At 43.4% G+C, this 26,181-nt stretch overlaps 2 protein-coding genes across 6 annotated transcripts in view; one reads left to right on the top strand and one right to left on the bottom strand.

Moving 5' to 3' along the window:
- Window positions 1-2,644, top strand: part of FBXL20 (F-box and leucine rich repeat protein 20) — a 41,608-nt gene extending 38,964 nt beyond the window's left edge. For all 4 annotated transcript variants that reach the window (XM_044299921.1, XM_044299920.1, XM_044299923.1 and 1 more), the window contains exon 15: window positions 45-2,644. In XM_044299921.1, the coding sequence (XP_044155856.1) occupies window positions 45-152 (108 nt within the window). In that variant the 3' untranslated portion in view covers window positions 153-2,644. The remainder of the gene's footprint in view (window positions 1-44) is intronic.
- Window positions 2,645-7,928: 5,284 nt separating this feature from the next.
- LOC122940912 (transcription factor CP2-like protein 1) lies at window positions 7,929-25,021 on the bottom strand. Of its 2 annotated transcripts, none has more exons than XM_044297827.1 (15): window positions 24,883-25,021; window positions 23,626-23,768; window positions 20,787-20,863; window positions 18,865-18,970; window positions 18,393-18,499; window positions 18,125-18,277; window positions 17,853-17,963; window positions 17,450-17,544; window positions 17,015-17,069; window positions 16,530-16,623; window positions 14,443-14,533; window positions 13,932-14,014; window positions 11,917-12,065; window positions 10,290-10,341; window positions 7,929-8,295 (listed from the first exon to the last, which is right to left on the bottom strand). In XM_044297827.1, the coding sequence occupies exons 1-15, from the start codon at window positions 24,963-24,965 to the stop codon at window positions 8,258-8,260; spliced, it is 1,437 nt and encodes a 478-aa protein (XP_044153762.1). In that variant the 5' UTR covers window positions 24,966-25,021; the 3' UTR covers window positions 7,929-8,257. The 2 variants fall into 2 exon arrangements, with proteins under 2 accessions (XP_044153762.1, XP_044153764.1); XM_044297829.1 differs by having other exon boundaries at window positions 11,917-12,062.
- Between the last annotated feature and the right edge of the window lie 1,160 nt (window positions 25,022-26,181).

The raw sequence follows: 26,181 nt of genomic DNA, 5'->3' as shown, positions 1-26,181 counted from the left end.
TCCTCCTAATGTTGTATTTGTACTTGACCTTCTTCCTTTTTCAGACACATCTCCCCAACATCAAAGTCCATGCTTACTTTGCTCCAGTCACACCCCCTCCGTCAGTAGGGGGCAGCAGGCAACGGTTCTGCAGATGCTGTGCCATCCTATGAGAAGAGAGACACTTTTGGACTCCCTCCATCACACCTGTGTAGGGTCAGAGGTGGACTCATTCACAAGACAATGCGCCAGCTTACTGAGTTGATGGTGGGTGGAGGTGATACTTCCCTCCCATATGTAAGAACGCACATGCCCACTACAGACAAGGCGGGGTCCTTTAACCCACACAAGTTCTTCTTCTTATTTTCTTTTTTTCTTTTGTTACGTTATCCAGACTGATGAAAAACTGAGAGAAAGGTAACACTCCAGGATATTACCCCTCAACTTAGGAATGGGAGGAAATTTACAATGTTGTGGTTTGGACCTATGTCACCTAGGCCTTGTTCACCTATTTCTCTCCTGTGGTTAAAGGGCAACCCTGTAAGGAAGAGGGAGGGGGCATCTGTAATCGGGAGATGGTTTTGTCCTTTCTCTCTGGTTCTGATTTGGTTTTGGACGCGGTTATCCCCTATAGTTCCAGAGGAGAAAATGTGGACTCGGGAGCAATGATTAATATACAAGGACCTAAAAATCAAACTGCTCCAGCTCTGACTTCCACATGTATCCCTCACACTGCAACAGGGAATCTGAAGCGGGCACCCTCCTTGGCACCCTTCTTGCCCTTCCCCATGTTGCACATCTTGGACTTTCTGAATCATCATAATGCATTCCCCGACAAATGAAATTGAAAATGGGAGAAAAAAAAAAAAGTTACAAGAAATGAGTTATATATTATATAAATATATATATAGACTTTGTACATTATAATTTTAATGATATGATGCTCCCTCGTCACACTCGCGTGGATGTGATAATGATGCCAATTGCAGAAGTAAAAATGGAGAAAAAAAAAGAAGCCACATGACCAGTTACTAACTGTCTTATTGCCTGTGTATGCGTGTGACTTTGTGCGGTCAAGGATTGCGACATTTTTGTAATTGAACGTCCGTATAGTAGCTGCAGATCGCAGCTAACTGTGGGTCTGTAGACTCAAGCTAACACGAGGATCTGTGATACTGTAAGTTTGGATCATTAGACCTGTGGTCAGGCTGGGATTTGTGACTGTCGGGGCTTCTTTCACATGAGCAAGTTTTCCATACGGATGCGATGCACGCATTGAGCACATAACATCCGCAGTGAATCCTGACCCATTCAATGGATCTGTGCACATGAGCATCGTGTTTCACACATCTTTGCGTTCAGAAAAAATTGCAGCAAGTTCTGTATTGTGTGTTTTTTCACGCAGCCCTGGCTCCATAGAAGTGAATGGGGCTTGTGTGACAAACAGAAGGCATGCAATGCGTTTTTCACTGATGGTTGCTGAGCGATTACCATCCTTTTTTTTTTTTTTTTTTCCCTGAACAGATCCTGGCACAATCTGTATTGCTCGTGTGAAAGAGGCCTAATATGGATGGAGAAATACTCCCACATTACAGACAACTAGATGAGGCCATAGGCTTTGTTTACCATGTGCGTCTTGGCTGCTGCAGTAAAGTTATTACCATTGTAATGAAAGAGATTAAAGGGTAACCAAACCTTTTGTTGAAAAATAAAAACGCACACACAGAGGGGCAGAAGTGCTGCCCATTCAGCTCTGCCACGCTTTTCAGGCATGTGGAGTACGGATCCCATATGAGAAAATCCTAGCACAGGGATCATCAACCTTCGGCACTCCAGCTGTTGTGAAACTACAATTCCCAGCATGCTCCATTCATTTCTATTTGAGTTCTTAGAAGAGCAGAGCAAGTATGCATGCTGGGAGTTGTAGTTTCTCAACAGCTGGAGTGCCGGAGGTTGCCTACCCCTGTCCTGGCAGAACTGCAGAGAAACTGAAGCATCCAGCTTATTTTAATCATTACATGTGTTACCACGCACAGTTTTTAGACATGTGTCTTCAAGTGACGTACTCCGTATTTATGAGTAATGTGATGACCATGATTGGCTTGCCCGATTTTTGGGGAGTACAAGAGATGTGTGTCCAATCGGTTGTATTTGTGCCATATATATAATGTAGTGTGCACCATTTTGATAAACTAGACAGAACTTCCCCCCCCCCTTTAACTCAGTTTCCTCATGTAAAGTGTTCTCACTATCCTGTTGATGAATCGACTTCCATTTTTGTCTATTTGGGTATTTACAAGGCCCTGTTAGGTTGCCGATTTTTGGTGGGGAACCCAGACCAAATACAAGCAGCAAACGCAAAGCACAAACGAAATCTGCGGTGGGTGGAATTTCACCCCTTTGCCATGCCCAGTCTGTCAAAGATTTCTTCTAGAATTGTGCCGTAGAATTTACTCCTTAGCCATCCCTTTCTTCAAAAGAACATTAGAATCTGGCAAGCGCCCATTGGCCTCTATCCTGTTGACGTTTTGTTATTGTTTTTTGATTGTGGACACAGCTCACTAATGTGGGCTGATAAGTTTGCATACTGAAATGTTAGCACATAACTCGCCTTCACATTTAACGGGGTTCTGTCACCCCCCAAAACTCACTTTTCATTTTTGGGCATATTAAAATCCTTATTGGACGACTATTCCCTATATAGGGCTCTTACCTTGTTCTGTGGCTTCGTTTCATAAAAAATCGAGCTTTTAAAATATGCAAATGACTTCACTACCAGCAAGTAGGACGTCTACTTGCTGGTAGCCGCCGCATCCTCCTTTTAAAAAAAACGCCCCCTCCTCCAGTTGATTGACAGGGCCAGGGAGCGCTCTCCTCCTCCGGCTGCCCCTGTCAGCATTTCAAATCCCGCGCCTGCACTTTACGTGTCTTCATTCGGCGCAGGCGCTCTGAGAGAAGGACGCTTGCTTCCTCAGTGCGCCTGCGCCGATGATGTCTTCTCTTTCGGGTTTAGAGGTGACGTCATCGGCGTAGGCCCACTGAGGGAGTGCTGAGAGCACTCTCAGAGCGCCTGCGCCGAATGAAGACACGTAAGGTGCAGGCGCGGGATTTGAAATGCTGACAGGGCCAGCCGGAGGAGAAGAGCGCTCCCTGGCCGGCCCTGTCAATCAACCGAAGGAGGGGGCGTTTTTTTAAAAGGAGCATGCGGCGGCTACCAGCAAGTAGTCGCCCTACTTGCTGGTAGTGAAGTCATTTGCATATTTTAAAAGCTCAATTTTTTTTATTTTTTTTTGTTTAATGAAACGAAGCCACGGAACAAGGTAAGAGCCCTATATAGGGAATAGTCGTCTAATAAGGATTTTAATATGCCCAAAAATTAAAAATGAGTTTTGGGGGGGTGACAGAAGCCCTTTAAGTTACTGGTATGGGGGTACTTGGGTCACTGTATCAGGGGATCAGCAATCAAGTAATATATTCTCAGTAGCGAATTGGCTCCTGGAATTTCTCCGTTCCTACATGTGCGCAGTATATATTATGCAGTAGATGGCAAATCCACTAGCTGCAACTAACCATCCTTGATTTTAAGAGCGATTCATCAAATTAAAATATATAAGGGAAGTGGTCTTAATGTAATCCCCTCATCTATTTCAAGGAGGTACAACGGAAGTAAAGATTTATTAGGGTTAATAATAACCATAACAGAAGTTGCTAAATGACCCCCCCCCCCCCCCTCCATGAGACAGCCCCTTTCCAATACATCTCAGCATTTAAATCCATGTTTGTGAGACGTTTCTTAAGCACCACCCCGATCTCCATGTTTCTATCAGCCATTCCCCCTTTCAATTTCATTTTGCATGGAAAATCTGAAAAGTATGACTTCCCATATCTTCGGTTAGGACATATGGACATCATAGAGGGGTTTCCTGTGTCCAGATCCCCTCTTTTAGGCCTCTTTCCCACGGGCGTGTGCTTCCCATTGCCATATTGTGGATCCGCAATACACGGGCGCCGTTCCGTGGGCATTCCGCATCATGTATGCGGACCCATTCACTTAAATGGGTCTGCAAATCCGGAGATGAGGAATGGTGCGGAACGGAACCCTACGGAAGCACTACAGAGTGCTTCCGTGTTGTTTCATCCCGTACTTCCGTTCCACAAAAAGATAGAACATGTCCTATCTTTTTGCGGAGCTGCCGGATCGCGGACCCATTTAAGTGAATGGGTCCGCGATCCGATGCAGCTGCCCCACGGACTGTGCTCGGGCGCACATGCCTGTGGGAAAGAGGCCCTATCCAGAGCTGCTAACACAAACTGGCTCTAACCTCTGTAGACTCCATTGACTCGGCCACATATTGCATGGATGGCCGTTTGAATGGCAGGAATGTAATACTTAAAGGGGTATTCCATTTTTTTATTTTATTATTTATGTAATAGGAAAGTATCCAATTTTTAAATATACATGTTTTTAAAATTTTGCTTAAATACCTTACTTATATCAGGTTGTTGACCCCTATCTGCACAGTAGATTGGTTTAGCCCATGAATCAGTCAGTCCTGTGTAATGCATCCTAACTGAAACATCGCATTAGTCATGTGACAGCCCCCCGACAATCAGTAAGCAACAGTGTTACATGACATATATGTGCTCGGTCAGCACAGAGTGAACTTCCATGGGATAACTAAATAGAACTAATGGTGGGAACCATTGAGACTATTACTGCTCCACTGTATGTGTATTTACATGGCTGCCTGTTTCCAGGTGATTTGTAAAATGGTTGCTTTTCTCTAGGTGATGTTCTCATGTTAATAAAGTTAACTGTAACTAAAATTACAAACGCAACACACACACAGGGAAAACAATGTTAGATATGCTTCTACACTGCCAGACATGATGAGATGCTGCTGCAGGCAGTAATTCTGTATATACTGTATATGTTCTGCATCTCAATAAACTGCTATTCACCTGTTGGATATCTGAACAGTTAACTGATTGCCAGAGGTGACATGACTACATCTTCCCATTCAGCTCTCCTATGGATGCATTTTACAGGACCAAATGGTGTGTACCATTTTTTTTTTTTCCTTTTTAGGTTTGGGTTCACACGGGTGAGATTTCCGCACTGAATCCGGACCCATTCACTTCAATGGGGCTGTTCACATGAGCGGTGATTTTCATGCATCACTTGTGCGTTGCGTTTAAATAGCAGCAAGCTCTTTATTGTGCGTTTTTCACACAACACAGGCCCCATAGAAGTGAATGGGGCTGTGTGAAAATCGCAGCATGCTTTATATTGTGCGTTTTTCACTTAATGCAGGCCCCATAGAAGTGAATGGGGCTGTGTGAAAATCGCAAGCATCCGCAAGCAAGTGCGGATGCAGTGCGATTTTCACGCACGGTTGCTAGGAGACGATCGGCATGGGGACCCGATCTTTATTATTTTCCCTTATAACATGGTTATAAGGGAAAATAATAGCATTCTGAATACAGAATGCTTAGTAAAATAGGGCTGGATGGGTTAAAAAAATTATTTAACTCGCCTCATCCACTTGTTCGCGCAGCCCGGCTTGTCTTCTTCTTTGTTGATCTTTGAGAAAAAGGACCTGTGGTGACGTCACTGCACTCATCAGATGGTTCATAACATGGTCCATCACCATGGTGATAGATCATGTGATGAGCGCAGTGACGTTACCACAGGTCCTTTTTCTCACAGATCAGCAAAGAAGAAGACAAGCCGGGCTGCGCGAACAAGTGGATGAGGCGAGTTAAAAAAAAAAAATGTTTTAATCCCTCCAGCCCTATTTTACTAAGCATTCTGTATTAAAGGGAACCTGTCATCTGGAGTTTGTGTACAGAGCTGAGGACATGGGTTGCTAGATAGCCGCTAGCACATCTGCAATACCCAGTCCCCATAGCTCTGTGTGCTTTTATTATGTAAAAAAAACGATTTGATACATATGTAAATTTGCATAAGTCATATCTTACTTGTGTGACCAGAGAAGAGTCATATTTTCAAGCTCTGACTCATCTCAGGTTAATCTGTATATGTATCAAATCGTTTTTTATACACAATAAAAGCACACAGAGCTATAGGCACTGGGTATTGTGGATGTGCTACCCATGTCCTCAGCTCTATACAGAAAATCCCGGTGACAGGTTCCCTTTATGAATGCTATTATTTTCCCTTATAATCATGTTATAAGGGAAAATAATTACATCTACACAACCTTGAACCCAAACCTGTACTTCAGTGATCTGGGTACCACACAAAACCTAAACAACTGAACGCAATCGCATTCAAAACTGACTAAAATTGTGTACCTACTCGTGCTGGTTTGCCGCAATGCACCCGGGACGCATCCTGAGCCAAAACGTGACGCCTGTGTGAACCCAGCCTTAGAGAGAGGCTATTGTGCGGATATAATAAAGGTCTACAAGCAAAATTTTAAATACATGTGTATTAGAAAATTGTATAACTGCCTGCTCTCTAAACAAATAAATGTAATCATGGAAAGTGGAATACCCCTTTACCTTCCCATGGCAATGATCTCTGGGCCATTTTTAGGGTTCTGCCACAATACATTTTTCTCGCTTGTAAAAACATCATGAAAACATTTTGTTTGTTTGTTTGTTTTTTTTTGTCAGACCTGGACTCTGTAAGGTACGGACTACAATAAAACAAATGGAATCTAGCTCCAAATAGAAAATGCTTTTAATTGACTTCCATAAAATCCAGACATCAAACAGGACAAGTTGCTGTGACGCATTTTGGGCTATTACAGCTTTAGCCCTTCATCAGGACACACAAACAGACTTAAAAACTTAGGTTTTATACACTGACACGATACGCCCACTTGATTGAATAATCCACACCACCGGGGATCCACACCAGACTGTGAACAGGATTCAGCAGGAGGGAGGAGAATCCAGCCAAGTGGAACAGAGGCCCAGTACAGATAAAAAATATTCAATCCCTTCCGTATACACGTTCCAAGATTGAACATCCAATAAGTTTCCCTGCTGAAAAGTTTCTGTCTACGATCTCCCCCTCCCTGGGAGCTCCAGTGGGCGTATCATGTCAGTGTATGAAACCTAGGTTTTTAAGTCTGTTTGTTTATCTTGATGAAGGGCTAAAGAGATCATAGCCCGAAACGCGTCACAGTAACTTATCCTGTTTGATGTCTGGATTTTATGGCAGTCGATTAAAGGTTTTTTAATGTGAAGCTGGATTCCATTAGTTTTGCCCTAATGCATTCTGAATAGAAAAGGATCCGCTCAGAATGCATCAGTTTGCTTCTAGAGATGAGCGAACTTCTGTTTTAAGTTCGGCGTCTAAAGTTCGGGGGCGGGTTAGCGGAGAATCCCGATCTGGAACCGGATATGGATTCCGACTTCCGTTGTGGTCCGTGGTAGCGGAATCAATAATCGGCCATTATTGATTCCGCTACCACGGACCACAACGGAAGTCGGAATCCATATCCGGTTCCAGATCGGGATTCTCCGCTAACCCGCCCCCGAACTTTAGACGCCGAACTTAAAACAGAAGTTCGCTCATCTCTACTTGCTTCCGTTACGCTCTGGAGGCAGACACCAAAACGCTGCCCATTTGACGAAACTGAGCCAAACGGATCCGTCCTGGCACACAGTGTAAGTCAATGGGGACAGATCCGTTTTCTCTGACACAATCTGGCACAATAGAAAACGGATCAGTCCTCCTTTGACTTTCAAAGGAGTTTATGACGGATCCGTCTTGGCTATGTTACAGATAATACAAACGGATCCGTTCATGACGGATGCATGTGGTTATATTATTGTAACGGATCCGCTTTTGCAGATTTTTTCCATGATTGATCCGCCCAAACCACGAGTGTGAAAGTAGCCTAACTTCCTAGGTGGCACCTAGTAAAATACCTTTTATATTATAATTATTTGGAACTGGAAAACAAGTATAAATGTATATAATCAGCTTATTTTATAAGAAATCTTTATTACAAATATTAATTTATATAAAAAAATATCCAGACGCCTCCTTTTATGTGGCAGTGCCATCAATCTGTTAGTGGTTGTGCCAATGTTTATATGGACCACCATGTTTAATTGTCAGATGTGGAAGCCCAGTATTTAGGGGGCTTATTCCAAGTACAGGACCATGTTTTTTTCCTTAGAGTCTTAGCCCCTGTATAGTGGCCATCTTTTCATCCACTGATGGGACTGGCAGCGCTCAGGTTGCTGGACTCGTCTTGTGTTGGCCTGGCAGTGCAGAAGAACTGCTGTGACCTCGTTACCGCAGGATACAATGGTAGCCATCTGGGTTTTGCACTGGAAAAGAGAGAGAAAAAAAAACCCCTCAGTGGTTCGGTAAGGGTGCGTACTATTTTGCTGGGCAGGACATTGATCACAGGAGCCCCATTCTCTGGAAAGGCAGGACCCCCCAAAGTCTACAAATCTTATCCACACACTGCAAAAAATCCACCCAGAACCTACATGAAGATTGACATAAAAACTCCTCTACAAACAACGGAATAACTGAGCGTGGTAATATAACCCTATTAACACCCAAAAAAATCCACACAATGGGTATATAGTAAAATGTATATTGTTTAATAAATCCAATTCAATAAAAATAAATATCATAAAGTGATTGCATCAAAGCGGTTAAAAAAGGATCCTATGTAGCAGCACATGGTAGGTTACACCCACTAACAGTGGTCCGCAAATACCAGAAATATAGCAACAAGTCCACAGATCCGAAAAAGCAAAGATGAGTCAAATAGGTAGGAAAGGCAAAATCACATCGATGACTAAGGTCAGTGTGAAAAACTATAAGGAGGGAGCCAGAAAAAGTCCCCGACAATCCTAAAAATGCATCAGACTCTCTGTATAATGCCTTATGCACAGGGGTATGGGAACCCATGTAGATGTGTGCACAGCAGTGTGCCACCATATCAAACAGGAAAGCAAACACTGAATACTGTATAACCAACTGCAAGTGGAACAAGTATAACATTATAAACGTGGTACAGACCGCAAAGTGGTGTGGCCTCGACACACGTTTCCCCAGCGGCTTCTTCCAGGGGCCCCCTGGAGGCCTCACCACTCTGCGGTCTGTACCACGTTTATAATGTTATACTTGTTCCACTTGCAGTTTGTTATACAGTACGGTCACTCAAGAATAGGACATGTTCTATCTTTTGCGGTGCTGCGGACTGGAAGATCGGGGCCTCGCTCCGCAGATGCGGACAGCACACTGTGTGCTGTCCGCATCCATTCCGTCCCCATAGAGAATGAATGGGTCCGCACCAGTTCCGCAAAATTGCAAAACGGATGCGGACCCGTTTGCGGACGTGTGAATGTACCCTAAGTCATCTATGTGATTTTGCCTTTCCTACCTATTTGACTCATCTTTGCTTTTTCGGATCTGTGGACTTGTTGCTATATTTCTGGTATTTGCGGACCACTGTTAGTGGGTGTAACCTACCATGTGCTGCTACATAGGATCCTTTTTTAACCGCTTTGATGCAATCACTTAATGATATTTACTTTTATTGGATTGGATTTAATAAAGAATATAACATTTACTATTTACCCATTGCATGGCTTTTTGGGTGTTAATATGAAGATTGTAACCTCTTCTGGCGTCTGTTTTAGCAACTACTTGCACCCCTTTTGTAATAACAATTCTGTAGCATCTATTCTTATGACTATGTTGTACTGTTCCTTTATTATTCCTTCTAGAAGTTATGAATAAATTGCTAACAGTTTGAAATGAAGGTCCAGGTGGGTGTTACCTGTTGGAGGTGATCCCTGCACAGTGACAGTGGCAGCACTGATTTGATACGGTCAAACCCTCAACTGATAACACCCAGCTGGACCTTTATATGGATATTTAAAGAGGCCCCCCCCCCTTATTGAGTGTGGAGAAACATAAGAGCGTAGCTCTCCTTCTGTAGGAGCCATCCTATGTGCAGTACAAGGATTGTACATTGATTTCAACGTGCATTGTGTGATGCTTTATTTCTGCTGCAGGGGAATGCTAGCCTCTACCTCCCAGCAGCGGGATCCCCCTATAGTCAGCTTATGGTCAGGAGTCTTGTTCTGTGCTAAGAGGCTGTCAAACCCTTAATTATCTAGACATTTCCAGTTGTCTTGGCATGGATGGTGAGACTCCTGTGCCAAGTACACAGTAGGGCTGGTGAATTTTCTGGCTAAGCATAAAGCATAAGGGACTAAGACGTGGGCTGTGTGTACTTCAGAAGTCAGACACTGTGTTCTAGCAATGAATTTGCAGTTCATTAAAATGGACATCAACTCACGTTTTTGCAGTGTAGCCGTAAAGCAGGATTCTTCCGGCATATTTCTTACCATCTGGGGGGAAAATAGAAGCAGGTTAGAAACTAAGGGATATTTGTGTACTCGGCTAGAACACCAGACTTTGCACTATAGTAGAAGACCAGCTCTGAGTTGCCTTCGATCTAAGTGCATTTTCTCCTCAGGAGACTTCAGGCCCATTTACACGGGCTGACTGAGCATTGAACTGGATCGAACTGTTTGTGCCTGCTTGTCAGAGGAGGTGAGATCTGCATTTGCATGCAGCAATCACTTTTGCAGTACTGGGAGGGATCGCTACTGGCATCACTCGTGCCCATGCGGTGTCATTGTTCTTGGGCAGCAGATCTCTCTTTATATCTACGACCTGCTGTCCAGAAACGATGCTCTCACCTGATTAAATGAGCATTTGCTTGTTGACCGGTGGCACCTTTACACTGGCTGATTGTAGGGAACTTGCGTGTAAAAGGGTCTTCAGTATTCTCTCCAACGTGAGCGCAAGCTTTGAGAAGGGAGAAGTGCCTCCAAATTGTATATGTGGTAGTGCTTGGATAGCACGGATACTATTATTTATATACCTGTGTCTATCAGCCAGATGTGTTACTGGCTAGTTTTATCCTGCATCAATTTAGTCGCAGTAGCACCAGTGTAATGTGTTGTTTTCTGGTTGGATAAAATGACTGTAAATAGCCAACAGCATAGGTTGGTCATGGTGAATAAAAAGAGTCCTCTGTTACTGCAAGCAGATGTACTATTTTCATTTGTATGTAAATCGGGTGATCAGAGCTCAGAGGGGATGACCTATAGCCCCTCTGAGCACCACTTCACCTCCTCTCTTTTTACCTTCGCCACTTGACAGGGTCAGGCATCCTTACTATTCAAATGCCTGGCCCTGATATCTCGCGATTGTGCTGGTGAGACTTCATCGCCAGGTGCACAGGTGATCTCAGGAGGTTCTACCCGCTAAGATGTGCACTGCGCAAGGGCCAATGATGTCATTCTCTTTCTGGAAGAGAGGATGCTCTGTTTCGCTGATCTAGGAGCGAAGCCGAGTCTTCTCTTCCAGTAGGAGACTGACGTCATTGATGAACTCTCGTTGGAAGCCTTCAAACAGTGAGGAGTGGTAACCAGGCAGAAGATGGCCATGAAGTGGTGCTCCGAGGGGGTAGACCATCCCCTCAGTGCTCCAATCGCATCATGTGCAAAAAATAAAAGTAATAATTCTGCAACTGTACACCTCTTTTCTGCAATAGAGGGCTCATTTTATTTACCACGATGAACCCAACTAGGCAGTATACCTGGTTTTATAGGGTTAATCGGGGGTTGGATTCCCACTAATCATATGTTAATGGCATATCCTAAACACACTGTCAATATAATATGCCAGTAAACCCCTGTAATGTAAGTTATGGAAACCAATGAATGCTTCTGAGAGACCAGTAGATTTCCAATTATTAGACCTTCTCTTCAAGTCAAATGTAGTCGGATTGGGCTAAACTTCTTACCTATCACTATGCCCATATAAACTAGCATTTATGAGCTGCCTATGATATAGGAACACTTATAAATCTCATTTACCTTCCTTCCAACAACTTCATCATGATGGATACTTACCATGTCACTCAGCAGGATATGGATCCCATGGGGGCCGGTTCTGGAGATCCGTAAGATGTGGTTTGCAGGCACACTGAATAGGTCTGCTAGCTTATTGGTTAATTCAGCTGCAGTCACATCTTCCAAATGTATCTCCTGATATAGAACTGCTAAAAAATATGAATTTCATAAATACGTCTGCTGTACATAAGCACATCCTTGTTATTTCACTGTATATAGTGTTGAGCTGCAACTGAAGATGGTAAACTGATGAGACAATTGATGTTGTCTCCAGGCCTTCTGTTGTATCCTGGAGGTCATAGAAGAACTAACCGCTTTGATATGTCTTGTTGGTAAGAAGCAATCTCAGACCACTGCCTGAAGAGTCATTACTTACATTTATTTTCTGCTCTAACAATAAGGCCTTGGGCATATGTTTGTACCAAACATTTCCTTTAGTTTCTGCATTTAGGTGGGCAGATAAACGCACAGATAAGATTGAGCCCTCTGATGTAATAGAATCCCTTTCATGTCCTGTCTTAGATGAGTATGATCTTGAGTTGGACTATATACTGTATGTGCATGCTTCTTTGTTCCATGGCTATGATTCCCAAACTTTCACAGGGAACCCCAAAGAAGAACCCTAACTTGTTGTCCATAGTCATGTTACCACTGCAGAAAAAGCAGGTGATAAAGTTAAGAAGGAGTATTGGCATATTCAGTGATACCAGCATAGACCTGAACGTTGCCAAAACGTGGGCCCCTTCAGTAAATGAGTATTAATGAATTTCATTCTCCATGGGCATCTACTGTCTATCATTACTACTTACTCTATAGGGTCAGTCATCAGAATGTGGATATCCATCACATGGGATGGCTATAATAGCACTATAGGTGCCATAGCTCTTATACAGTGGCAAGAATAATAGCTTAGGAGCACTGTGCCACGCAGAAAAGATGAAGTACATGATAATACATCACTCAACCTTAAAGGATCAATCTGGACCCAGCTGATCCACTATTTTATGCCTAGTTCAGGGCTGGAAGGGAACATGGTTATTGTCCACACATTCAGTTCTGGCACTCCACCTGTGGTAACACTACACCTCCCAAGATCCAAACTTGCTTGGCTGTTCTCAGAACTCCATAGAAATGAATTGAGCATGCTGGGAGTCGTAGTTTCACCACAGCTGGAGTGCTGGAGGTTAGCCATCACTGGCCTAGTGGATCAGTTTTGCCCAGATTGTTCCTCTAAGCCCATCAATGACTTTAACGACATTCATTTTGGTCTTTAAAGGACAAGAACCATTGCCCCACCGGACAAAATGGGCATACAGTAATAGCTTGAATTGTCACCATGGTCATAGTGCTGTCCTTTTTCTTCATATACATAACAGTTTGTCAAATGTCAACCCTAATTCACCTCCTGTGTAATCCTCTTTTAGCCTCACTAAGACTGGAAGTGCTCAGTAACTCGATCTCCTCCAGTTGTCCACTTGCCAAGTTGAGCAGTAATCCTGCTTGGCATTTGGGTTGCAAGATCATAATCTGTTGTTGGTTTAATCAGGGACAAAGACATTGTGGAAGTGACATTGGTCATTGGAAGAGCAATACAGAAGGGGATTACTCTGGTTACAAAAGTGTTGCCAGTCATAGGGCATTGGTCTAATGGCCAAGTGTGGGGAGGACATAGACTTAGGCGGTCATTTATTAAGAAATATACGCCATTTTCTACGACTTTTCCCTGCTCACGCCATTTCCGAAGTGGTGAAAAAAAAGGACGAGCTGTTTGATTTACCATTTTCTACGCCAGTTTTTGGAGTGGGAAATAGTCTTAAACTACGTCAGCAAGAGAGCTGGCGTAGTTTAAACCATGTCGCACGGCCGGCAGAACCAAGCGCCAAAGTTATGTAGGAGCCTGTTTCTCTACATAACTTTGGCACATCCACCTCCAGCGCATGGGGATTAAGGCCGGCGTAGAAATTGACCTCCTTAGTCCTTTTTGTGATGCAAACCTTATGTAGAGTTGCACTCACCTGTCTGACTTGCATCTGTGATATCTTGGCTCTTGCCTGGTGGCTCTGTACTAATGTACAGTGTGAGACGAGGGCGCACAGACCTGTAGGGAAGGATGTACAGGAGTAACGTTATTTTATTTTACCCGCTTATATAGCGCTGATATATTCTGCAGCGCTTTACAGACATTATCCTCAATCTGTCCCCAATGGGGCTCACAATCCAAGTATGTCTTTGGAGTGTAGGAGGAAACTGGAGCACCCAGAGGAAAACCACCATGCAAAAACAAGGAGAACATACAAACGCCATCTTTTTTTTCTTCTTTCCTTGTGTCAGCTTATATATGACCTTACTAGAACGGTTTGGTTGTTCCTGGGACCAGGTACTTTCCTTGCCCAGTTTGCCCACCACATAAAACCGCCCTTTATATACACCAGTTAACCATTTCACAATTACTTGAACTATATCTTCTATCACTGCTTTGTGAAAGTCAGGTCTAATGCTCTCTATGACTGAGCTACTGGTCCTTACCTTGCTGTTAGGGCATGAGACAGTCGAATCCCGTCTGCCACTCCACAAATTTGAGTAAGATCCCTGCGGGTCAACTTTAGAAGATCTGCCCCTGGTGGAGGAAACAATTCTGCAGTTAGGTACTTGCACACTATAGAGTTATTAAGACAATTTACCCCCTATCCCGTGCTCCCCATCGGAATGGAACGGCAGCGACATGTGCCTGACCGCCACTCTATTCAGTTCTATAGGACCACTGAATGGAGAGACAGCGGTGATGCTTGACTGTCGCTCTATACTAACTATTGGTCAGCTAACTTTGAGACAGATTTTTGCACCAGTACTGAGGTGCAATTTTGGCATAAAATGGCGCATCTTGGGCCACACTGCTTTCTGCTAAGACCCTTGTTGAGCATGTCAGAAAAAAAAAAACGAAATGTGCCAATTTGTGTCAGTGTTGCACCAATTTGAACCACTTTTTATACAGATTTTTGGCGCAGACATATTAGTAAATCTGGGCCTTAGTCTTGTCGTTTTGATCTACACCCCCAACTTTGGCCTCAAAATCTGGATCAAAATACCTGAATATGGAAGCCCAGTCTAAGGGCTCATGCACACGACTGTTGCTTGTTTTGCGGTCCTCAAACATTCAGGCCATAATAGAGCAGTCCTATCCTTTCCATAATGCGGACAGAAATAGGACATGGTCTATATTTTTGCAGATGCCACGGAATAGACATACAGTTGCGGCATCTTTTGCAGCCCAATTGAAGGAAATAGGTACACATCCAACCTGCAAAAAATGGATGTGGACCAAAAATATAGACAGTTCAATTATAAGCCCCAAAATCTTGAGTGCACATGGCCGGTATCTTTTTTTTACGGATCTGCAATTTGTTGACTGCAAAACAGGAAATGGTCGTGTGCATGAGCCCTAAATGGACAAGACCAGTTACCAGCTGTAGCTGATTGCATGATTGGGGCTTTTTCATGCGTTTTTGAGTAACAGAAACATCACTGGACAAACCTTATTGGAAAAAACGCAGGTGGCCCCCACACATCAGCTATACCCCCTTATTGCCTCCACACATCAGCTATACCCCCTTATTGCCTCCACACATCAGCTATACCCCCTTATTGCCTCCACACATTAGCTATACCCCCTTAGTGCCTCCACACATTAGCTATACCCCCTTAGTGCCTCCACACATTAGCTATACCCCCTTAGTGCCTCCACACATTAGCTATACCCCCTTAGTGCCTCCACACATTAGCTATACCCCCTTAGTGCCTCCACACATTAGCTATACCCCCTTAGTGCCTCCACACATTAGCTATACCCCCTTAGTGCCTCCACACAGTAGTTATGCCCCCTTAGTGCCCCCACATAGTAGTTATGCCCTTAGTGCCCCCACACAGTAGTTATGCCCCTGTAGTCTCCCCTCACAGTCATAATGCAGCTTTACTGCCCTCTCACATTAGTTATGCCCCCTCAAAATATTGCTGTCCCTTTAGTGCTACCTTACAATAGTCTTCCCCCTTAGTGCCCCAATAGTGATGTCTCTGTAGATGTAATAAAATAAAGGGCCGGATCCAGGGCAGTTGGGAGGAAGGAGTCAAGTGAGCTGCCGCTGGTGGGTTTGTTGAGTTGCACTGTTCACCCTATAGTTAAAGCGGGCCTGAATATAATGGGCTATGCAGAAGCAAAGTGCATCTCCTTCCTATATCGGGATTGAACTGGTAACCCAATTACTGAGCCGCCACTTATAAATCCACATGCTATACTAGATTAAATTGAATTTGGCAATTATAAAATATCATTACCAATCTGACATGTAAGCAGATGTACACTGGTTCTAATGAACACATTGCATGATGTAGGGCTTATCAGTTAGCTGTACAGATATGTAGTAGTATTATAGTATAGTACCATGTAGTTTCTAAATTATTCATGTTCCCTTATTACTAATCTCTAACCGTAGACATATAACTAATGAGGATATATCTTTAGTCTGACATAGAAATTGCAGCAACACCAGGGACATGATGTAGTTAACAGGGAGAAGAGATAAATTGCCTCGGGATCCCCTAATTATCACCCTTATTACCTGTGAAATTGGAAAATGTTCGGCAGTAATTAGAGAATCTGTTTCGCAGAAGCCATTGCTGGGTGTCGCTGATGGAGGCAGAAGGACTGAGGCACTGTGGGAACCAGGAGATTGGCCATAAGAAACAAGAAATATATCTTATCTACAGCATTAGAGATGTCGTATTATATCTGCTTCACTGTTATCGCTTTGACCCAGTATTATGTATCTCTGATAATGCATGTGAAAATATGTAAATTATGTAAAAGATATTTATGGGCAGAAATGGTACCCCACTGTCCATAGTCTGTGTCTGATACTGCTGCTCATCCCCTTTTTACCTAAATTGGGCTGAGCCGCTATACCAGACATGGCCTGTGGATAAGTGTGGTGCTGCTTCTTGGGGGAAAAATCTCCAATACAAGCCCTTTGAATCTTTGGCTGGCGCTTGTGTTCTGAATAGATGAATCTAATTTAGCTGCATGAAGTAGATCGGACTGACTCACCTCTCCTGTACACTCCGTAGAGCTGTCTGAGGCACACACAGGGGATGCACAGATCCTAAGGGAGAAATCATATGAGTCTACATAATGGAGCTTGTACAATAGGGATGAATAAAAGTGAAGAACAATGACTCATTGACTCAAAAATACACCAGAAGCCCTAGGGCTGATTCATACGACCATGCTCGGTCTGGGAAACGCGGTCAGTGTGTCAGTCGCATTTCCAGGACCGATAGTGGCTCCCCTGACCCTATCTGACTACATTATAAGGTTTTACGATGCAGTCAGATCCTATTATCAGGTTTGGGAGATGTGGCCGACACAGACTTTGTTTTCCAGACCGAGCACAGTTGTATGAATCGGCCCTTAGTGCATCATCCCATTACACAGTTTAATGTTCTCAGGTCATCTATTAGTTATAGAGGTATTGTCATTTACCTGTCAGGGGTAAGCACCTTGAAGTTACGTGGCGAGCAGAGGCCAGGAGTGCTGGTGGGACTTCTGGGCATTTCAATATCTGGCCAAGGCATACACTACAAAATAAGTACATATGATAGGCTTAGATTATATTTCAGGACAATATGGCCCAAATTTCCTTTAAAGGAATCTAAACTAAAACGGCAGTTTTGTAGAATAATTGATAGGCCAACTTCACTGCATGTCCAGTGTGGGAGAACTTTCCTAAACCTAATGGCTAAGGTAGGTCAAAAGCAAATTCCAAGCTAAAAATAGTCTTGTCTTATTGGGATCTACTCTTGTAGTTGCTTTCAGCTCCTTAATAATACTTCAGGTTTTATAGTGAATGACCTCAAAAAGTGAGTATGCCCAGCAGTCCGGTTACCTCTGTAAGGACAGTGGTTTCACAAGGCGGTTGGTACTTGTCACGTTCTAGTGCTGAGCGCTTCTCCACCTTCTCACGATCTGTCTTCTGCTTACGATCTGCTCCTTTGGGCTGGAAAAAAGGTGCAAGACGGTAACAGGAAGTGTAGATAAGGACAGCAGAGAGTCTAAGCTGAATTCCTAGCATGCCCTGATAGCCTGCAGTTCACACTTGTAGTTTTGCAGCAGGCAGAGTGCCCCTGTTTAGAGACCTGGAAGGTCTCATCTGGTTACCTTGAAGACTTTGACTTGACAGCTACAGGAGTACAGGTTCTCGGTGAAGTTGCCCTGAGGGTCGGCCTTATATGTGTCCACCTGAATCCGGAAGGGGGCTCCCTTCTCTCCCCCATTCTTTCTTTGTGTGAACTCTGTGCTGATGCAGTTAACCTGAAACAGAAAAATAATTGATTTTATTCTCTATGACCCGAGCAGACCGTGCAATTTACAGTGACCAGACGAAAGACATCAAGGTCTGTCCACTAAATGCTTGCTTTTTCCTCACCTGTATAAAAACAGATGTTTTTTTACTGGGATCCCATAAGAATTCGATGATGTTCAAGACACTGGCATTGACCAGAGGGTCAATTACTCCCACAGACAAAGGAACATCTGGAATGAAGAACAGGAGACATAGGGCACCAGTCCACTGACATGAAACTAATTTAGTCTACCAATGTCTTCCTATACTAGATCAGGTCTTGGAATATATTGGTGACCATTCACTTATTCTACAGGTACCATATACCCCTTGGAACCACCTCATCCTTTATATTAAATGGCTGGGATTTCCAACAGTAACCGGTGGTGTAGGCCTCATTGCTACTTGGGTTGAGAAACAAGTCCGGCCTTTAGGAGGCCAGCTCCAGGTGACTAGAATGCCATCACATTTTTTACACAATACCTCCTACAACAGAAGCAAAGCGACTATATCACGGATCACTATGAAGAGGGCTAGTCATGTAACGCAATCATACCTAGGTCCAAAAGTCTGTCTCCTGGATGACTGAGCTGCCAGCTTTCCAATTGCTGTCTTTCACTGTATTGCAGGCGTCTGTCGTGGAAAGCCACTCGTACTACACTCTGCGGAGGAGAAATGATGGTATGATAACTTATATATTAGCAGGTAGTAGTGGATGGTGGAAAATGCCTTTTGTAATGTCTAGTGTTGAGCGCAAATATTCGAAAAGCGAATTTTTATCGCGAATATCATCTCTTTCTAGAATTCGCGAATATTTAGAATATAGTGTAGATAGTATAGTTTTTTTTTTTTCATCAGTGACCTCCCTTCTTGCTTGTGGGCCAATGAGAAGGCTGCAATGTCTTTGTCAGAGCTTAGCAACATCCCTAGCAACCAATAGGAAAGTTGCCTACCCCTTACCATATAAGAACCTCCCTAGCGGCCATTTTCTGTAGTTTTATGGTGTTCTGAGAGAGACAGCAGTGTCATTGCTGTGCTCTGTGCTTTCCTGTGTCGTTACATTAGATAGTTAGTTAGTTAGATAGCTTATATATATAATACAGATAGTGGGAGATAGTCAGTGTAGGTTAGGCTACTTTCACACTTGAGTTTAGAGCGGATCCGTCTGGTGTCTGCACAGACGGATCCGCTCCTATAATGCAAGCGCTTGCATCCGTTCAGAACTGATCCGTCTGCATAACAGTTTTTTACAGATCTGATTTTTCACTTTGTGAAAACTCAGATCCGACAGTATATTCTAACACAGAGGCGTTACCATGGTGATTAAAATATACCATCGGATTGGAGAAAACTCCGATCTGATGGTATAATAGGGACTCCTGACTTTACATTGAAAGTCAATGGGGGACGGATCCGTTTGAAATTGCACCATATTGTGTCAACGTCAAACGGATCCGTCCCCATTGACTTGCATTGTAAGTCTGGACGGATCCGTTTGGCTCCGGACGTCCAGGCGGACACGAAAACGCTGCAAGCTGCGTTCGGGTGTCCGCCTGCTGAGCGGAACGGAGGCCAAGCGGAGCCATACTGATGCATACTGAACGGATCCGCATCAACTCAGAATGCATTGGGGCTGTACGGATCCGTTCGGGGCAGCTTGTGAGAGCCTTCAAACGGAACTCACAAGCGGAACGCCGAACTCAAGTGTGAAAGTAGCCTTAGATAGTGATATAGTGTAGCTGATAGGTTCTGCCGTCCATACATACATGCTACAGACAGTGTTCTGATGTCACAAGTTCACAACAATACTCAGTGCACCAATCAGTAATATGTAGTCAGACCTGCTAAAATGTGAAGTTGCACGTATTGCACAGAAATATGCGCATTGTTAATTGCCGATTTCTCCAGTCTCAGGAAACTTCTAGCAGCTTGAAAAATGTATCTATAGTGACCCACGCCTGTATTTGGCGCGCATTACACGAATATTACATTGCCGATTTTTGCAATAAAGAATAAAATCTGGAATTTGTGAAAATATGACAAATGTTCGCGAAATATCGCAAATTCGAATATTGCCCCTGCCACTCATCACTAGTAATGTCATCCTATCCAGCTCCATATCTAAACAACATATCTACAAATACATTACATATATGGTCCTCATTTACAGTCTATTTTAGATTCCAGGGCTGGATTCTAATTCTGTGGATGTGTCAGAAGCCAAGCTTGTTGACTTTTCTGTGATGACCAGCAGAAGTACAAATGCAGCTCTGAAGTACTGTAACTCAGGATGAGTTACAGATATGTAATGCACTTATAAAAAGTGACCGTTTTTTTGCTAAACTATATACAAGCTGTATACTACTATTAGTAGGTGTGCACTTTACAGAGAAAATCACAACCTGTAGACCCAGATTTAAATTCTATATAATATTCCTAAGCAAAAACAAATGATGTATATAAGGGACGTGCACCAACCTTTAGTAACCGTCGATTTTCTGAAATGTCACTGGCTCCCTTCCAGTTACTTAGCATGCGGATCTCATAGGACTGACCTACCAGTAAGTAACATAAATAAGGCATCAGATATTATGCATAGTAGCGCATGGTCACATTCTATATTCTGCAGGTCATTACAGAATGAACCATCATCCATTTAGTGAAAATATAGATGTTACCATAATGTTCTTAGGCCTCGTGCACACGACCATATCTGTTTTGCGGTCCGCAAACCACGGATCTGCCAAATACGGATACCGTCAATGTGCACGTTCCTCAGTCCTTTATTATATGCCTATTATTGTGTGCAAAACAGACATGAACAGGACCTGTTCTATAATTTACGGAACAGCCACACTGATGCGAACAGCAGAGGGCTGACATGTGCATGTTGTCCGTACTTTTTGCGGTCCCATATAAATGAACGGATACATGTGCAATCTGCAAAAAATGCAGATTGGACACAGACCAAAAATACAGTCCTATGCATGAGGCATTCATTTAGGATTTGTTTTTAAGGTGTGCAATTTGTTGAATTCACAGCACATGGTTTCCTTATTCATAGGGTTCCCCCTACTGGTGAGAGAATGGTACTGTTGTATGTCACTCATAAGAAGCACTGGTAGACCACCATATAAAATGCTCGTATTGTAATCTACCATTGGCTCTCTAGGTCATTCTGTAAGTAATTTTCATGCTTGACTAAAAAGGGGCTGATAACTATAGCTTTACTCAGAAGAAAGAAAAAGCATGAGACATATCATATAGACAGTAACATACTAGGTGAATGGTTAACTAATGGCAATCTGTTCAGATTGTATTCAATAAATTAGTCTGTTATCATTGGCTGATTGTTGTGAGTGACATATGGAGTGGATCCTACGTGACAGTTCCACTAATGTGTATGTAATGCCTATTTGCTCGCTCAGCTTTTATTTGCTGTCCGGCTGGTTTTCTCAGTAAATTGAACTGGTTTTAGCAGGAGGTGAACTGGAGCTGTCACCAAAATACTACAAGGCAAGCTGTCACTTATTCCATATTGGTTAATGATGACTGTTGAACCTTTTCCATCTGTCTAGGCAGGGGCGGACTGGGAACTGGCCCAGAAAAAAAGAACTAAAAGTGGCCCCATGTGGTAGGCGGGTCCAAATTGACAAAAGGCAGGGAAAACAGAAGTAGGCGGGGCCAACAATTCTGTAGCACAGAACAAAGTACCGCCCCAGCAGAACCAAATACCAAAGTGCAGCACAAAATACTACCGCCTGTGCCACAGTATGAAACTGTATCATCATCCTGAGGACGGCAGTACAGTTGCATGTAGGAGGCCTCCTGTGGCTGCTGGCCAGGTGCATATGTGCCTGATGCACCTACATTAATTAAAGGGGTATTCCAGTTACATTAAGTTATCCCCCATCTATAGCATAGAGGATAACCATTAGATTGGTGGGGGTCCCAGAGGTAGGACCCCCACTTATATAATAGTTATCCCATATCCTGTGGATAGGTGATAACTTAATGTAACCGGAAAACCCCTTTAATCCTAATGGCATCAGATCTTTATGTACCTGGCTGGTGGTCATGAGGAGTGCTTAGGCACCCCACGGGGCATCGGCCTACTGGGAAATGTCCCTGTAGGGTGAGTCTGCCACTGTGTCTAGAGCATAGATTATTCGTCTAAATAGGTAATGTAGAACCACAAGTACCATCATGCCATGTGCTGGGGAAGGGGGGTGGCACTTCACTAAAGTTATACATTTGCAAAACCTAGGCTTTACTAATGATATTATTTATATCAAATCAAGGTTCAGGATAAGGGTTGGCAAACTGGGTAACCTAAGATGAGCAGTATTATTTAGAAACTGTATGGCGGTATTATTTGAGCACTGAATAGCTGCGTTGTATGACCTCAGGATGTGGTTACAGCAGGAACAGTGGGCAGTTTTAAAAAGGGTTTAAAAGTAAATGGAAGTGTGGAAGTCTGGGTCTCGCTCCCCTTTTTCTAAAATTCACGTCCCCACCTATCACTTGGTTGAACTTGATGGACTTAATCTTTTGTTCACCCATATTAACTATGGCAGTATTATTTGAGCACTGAATAGCTGCATTGTATGGCGGTATTATTTGTCCTGGTAAGGCTACATTCACACGACCGTATGAATGATTCCGCATCAGTTCCGCAAAAGATGGGGACAGCACAGTGGGGACAGCAAAAGTGTGCTGTCTGCATCCGTAGTTCCGTTCTGTGGCCCCGCAAAAAAGATAGAGCATGTCCTATTCTTGTCCGCAATTGCGGACAAGAATAGCCATTTTCTAAGGTAGCAGCAGCCATGTGTGGTCCTCAGATTGCAGAACGCACACGGGACGGTATCTGTGTTTTGTGGATCCACAATTTGCAGATCCGCAAAACACTATGGTTGTGTGAATGTAGCCTTAGGCAGTGTTTGTTTGGTTATATACATTTGAGTACAAACGGCATTTGTACTCATGTCGTATACGTAGTGAACAAGGGACCCGGCTTTGCTTGTTGCCCATGCCCCATTTGCTATAGAACAGGCCTTGAGTTCACACTTTGCATCAGAATACAATATAGTAATGTAAGTGATGGGTATGTACCATCCACAGCAGCACCAGAGAAGAGTATCACGGCCATCCTGGTATACATTGTCCTGGTGAACCTCAGATTGCTATTGTCACCTTGTCAGTCCTTTACCATTCCTAATACTTGGTATGGACACTTCAGGTTCTAAGAGGCTGATATCTATAATATATCACATTAAAAATATATATTTTTTAAGATTAGACTAGAGGTTAGGATTACCCTGGTTGAGGTAGGTGAGCATCTCCTCATGCAGCTTCACAGCTGGGGAGCTGGGGGCACAGAGAACACATTGGAAGGCCGGGCACTGCACGGTGGGCATGGGCTGGTCTTCCTGCTTCAGATAGGGCAGTGATATGGTCTCCCTGTAAAGAGCATGGAACAACATTTAGATGAGATACCATAGAAAGTCAATCCAGATCAATGCAGGTCCAAGTTTAATATTATGTACGACTAATTCCCCCCCACACTGTAAATTATAGTGAGGGTAGGGAAACCATGACCATATACACCATGAGGCAGTGCAGGGCCAATACATTTATAAAGGTCATTGAAATTCAAGATAGTTTACAGTAGGGAGTGCATTATTCTTAATAATACACGCCTCTGCTGCTGCACAACCTCTTTTTAAAGAGGAAGCTTGCTGTCCACAGTTGATCTAAAACTCCATCATTCTGTTCAAAAGGAAAATCTGCAGCGTCTGATCTGTGTTATGTTGTTTTACAGCACTGAGACTCACAACCGTATAATGCACACCACAGATGCTGCAGAACCTCTTTTTAAAGAGAATGGCAGCACTTCATGTCATTTCAGTGCATGCCTGCTAGATGCTGCATGCCTGCTGAGATGTACCCATCATGCATCTCATTTCTCCCCCATCATTCCTGGTTTCTAAGGCACATTGAATGGTCATGTATTGACGCTGGACGATCCAGCGACTCATTTTTAGAAAAAGGGTTTACTTCTGTAACCATGGATTCTCCTCTAGCTTATGCAATAATCCCTTAATATGCAACTATTCTTAAATTAACCCTTAAATTGACCGTTTTAAAAGTTTCAGGACATGGACAGATAGACCTATCTCCCACCAGCAGGCTTCCGCCTCTGTAACCCACACCTTTGGCACTCGGAAAGCAAAGTGCCATTTTACCCACTGTTGGCTTCACCTACCCTTTTTCAAGCAGCCACATGGCATGCTGTTATAAGCCTAACCTTGGAGGAGATTAATCAAGAATGATTGCACTAGTCGTCATGTTAAAAGGCAGATGCTTCATAGTAAATAAGCCCTGCATTGATAATTCTCCCCCCATGTGCCTGCTGAGAGTTGGATCCCCAATAATCTGATATTGATAGCCTAACCTAAAGACAGGTCATCAGTATTAAAATCTCAGAAAACTGTAAAAAGTACAGTGAAAGTATATTAAAATATATGCAATCCAAATATGATCGCCCTCATTTTCAGCAGCATTGTATCCTTACCTGTAGAGGGCATTAGTTGGGCTCTGGTAATGTTCGGCAGGTGTGGGCCAGTAATGTTCGGGTTGGCTGTGCCAGAACAGCATGGTGAATCCCTATCAACTTGTGATGGATGCAGTGACCTCAGGGTTAAATATTCCAAGACGTGAAAGGACAATAAAGCATTGACAGAAGAAACCTGCTCTTATAAAGGAGACGGATGACATAAGGGGCTGGCTCGCCGGCTGCACCTGTAATCCCAGCTTCTCAGGTCCCCATTGGCTGGTGGGGAAGATCCAGCCCTGCGTTCAGAGAGAGTGTGTGTCTGTGTATACATATACACAGACATAGAAACATCACACAGGGCTCACTGTTTATATGTACGCAAGAGCACTCCGGAAAAAAAACTCACAACACCAATATACAGCGCCCGCACAATGGAGGCACAATCCACGTAAACTGATAAGAAAATCTTTATCTGCTACAAGGGGCAATAACGCAGGCAATGTCTAGACCGCAGTGCATGAAGTACAGGGGCATTATACAGGCAAAAGTGCATGTGTAGTGAATGGGTTAATAAGGTAATATTAAGGATATCCGGACACGTTGCTTCTTTGTATGCAGAAAATCTGCAAGAAAACCCCCCATTTTCATGTGTTTTTTTTTGGTTTTTTTTGTGGATTTTGATGCAAATTTTACATTTATTTTAAAGGGGTTTTCTGGGATTTTTTAACTGATGACAACACCCGGGACCCCCGCCGATCAGCTGCCTTGCAGTGGCGCCACAGCCTTCTCGCAGCTTTGCCATGTGACATCACGTTTATCAGTCACATGGCCTCCTAGGCACAGCTCAACCCTATTGAAGTGAATCAGGCTGATCGCGATACCAAGCGAAGCCGCTATACAATGTACAGTGCTGTGCATGGTGATCTGAGAGAAGGCTGCTGTGGAACTTTTTATACCAGTTTTTAGTATATATTTTTTTCATATATACATAGAAATTATTCAAATCAAGCTTATTTACAACTCATCATAACCTTTTCTCAGTTATGAAGCTGCTTGATTACCAACATGTCCACCATTACAGTTCCCATAATGAGTGTGTCTAGTAATGCACATCCTGTCCTGATACTACTATTAAAGGGGTTGGCCACTTTCTGGTTACTGTTGACTGATGTATTTGTGAGATGATTCTATGAGACTTACTAATATAGTTTCTGTTGAAATTCTGCACCATTTTCTATATTTCATAAGGTATGCCTCCTTGTTTACAAAGTCTTGCGTTGTCCACACAGAAGACCTGTCCATAAGATGGCCGCTGAT

This window comes from Bufo gargarizans, chromosome 6, assembly GCF_014858855.1.
Source record: "Bufo gargarizans isolate SCDJY-AF-19 chromosome 6, ASM1485885v1, whole genome shotgun sequence".
Classification (NCBI taxonomy): Eukaryota; Metazoa; Chordata; class Amphibia; order Anura; family Bufonidae; genus Bufo; species Bufo gargarizans.
This window is presented reverse-complemented; position numbering and strand designations above follow the sequence as displayed.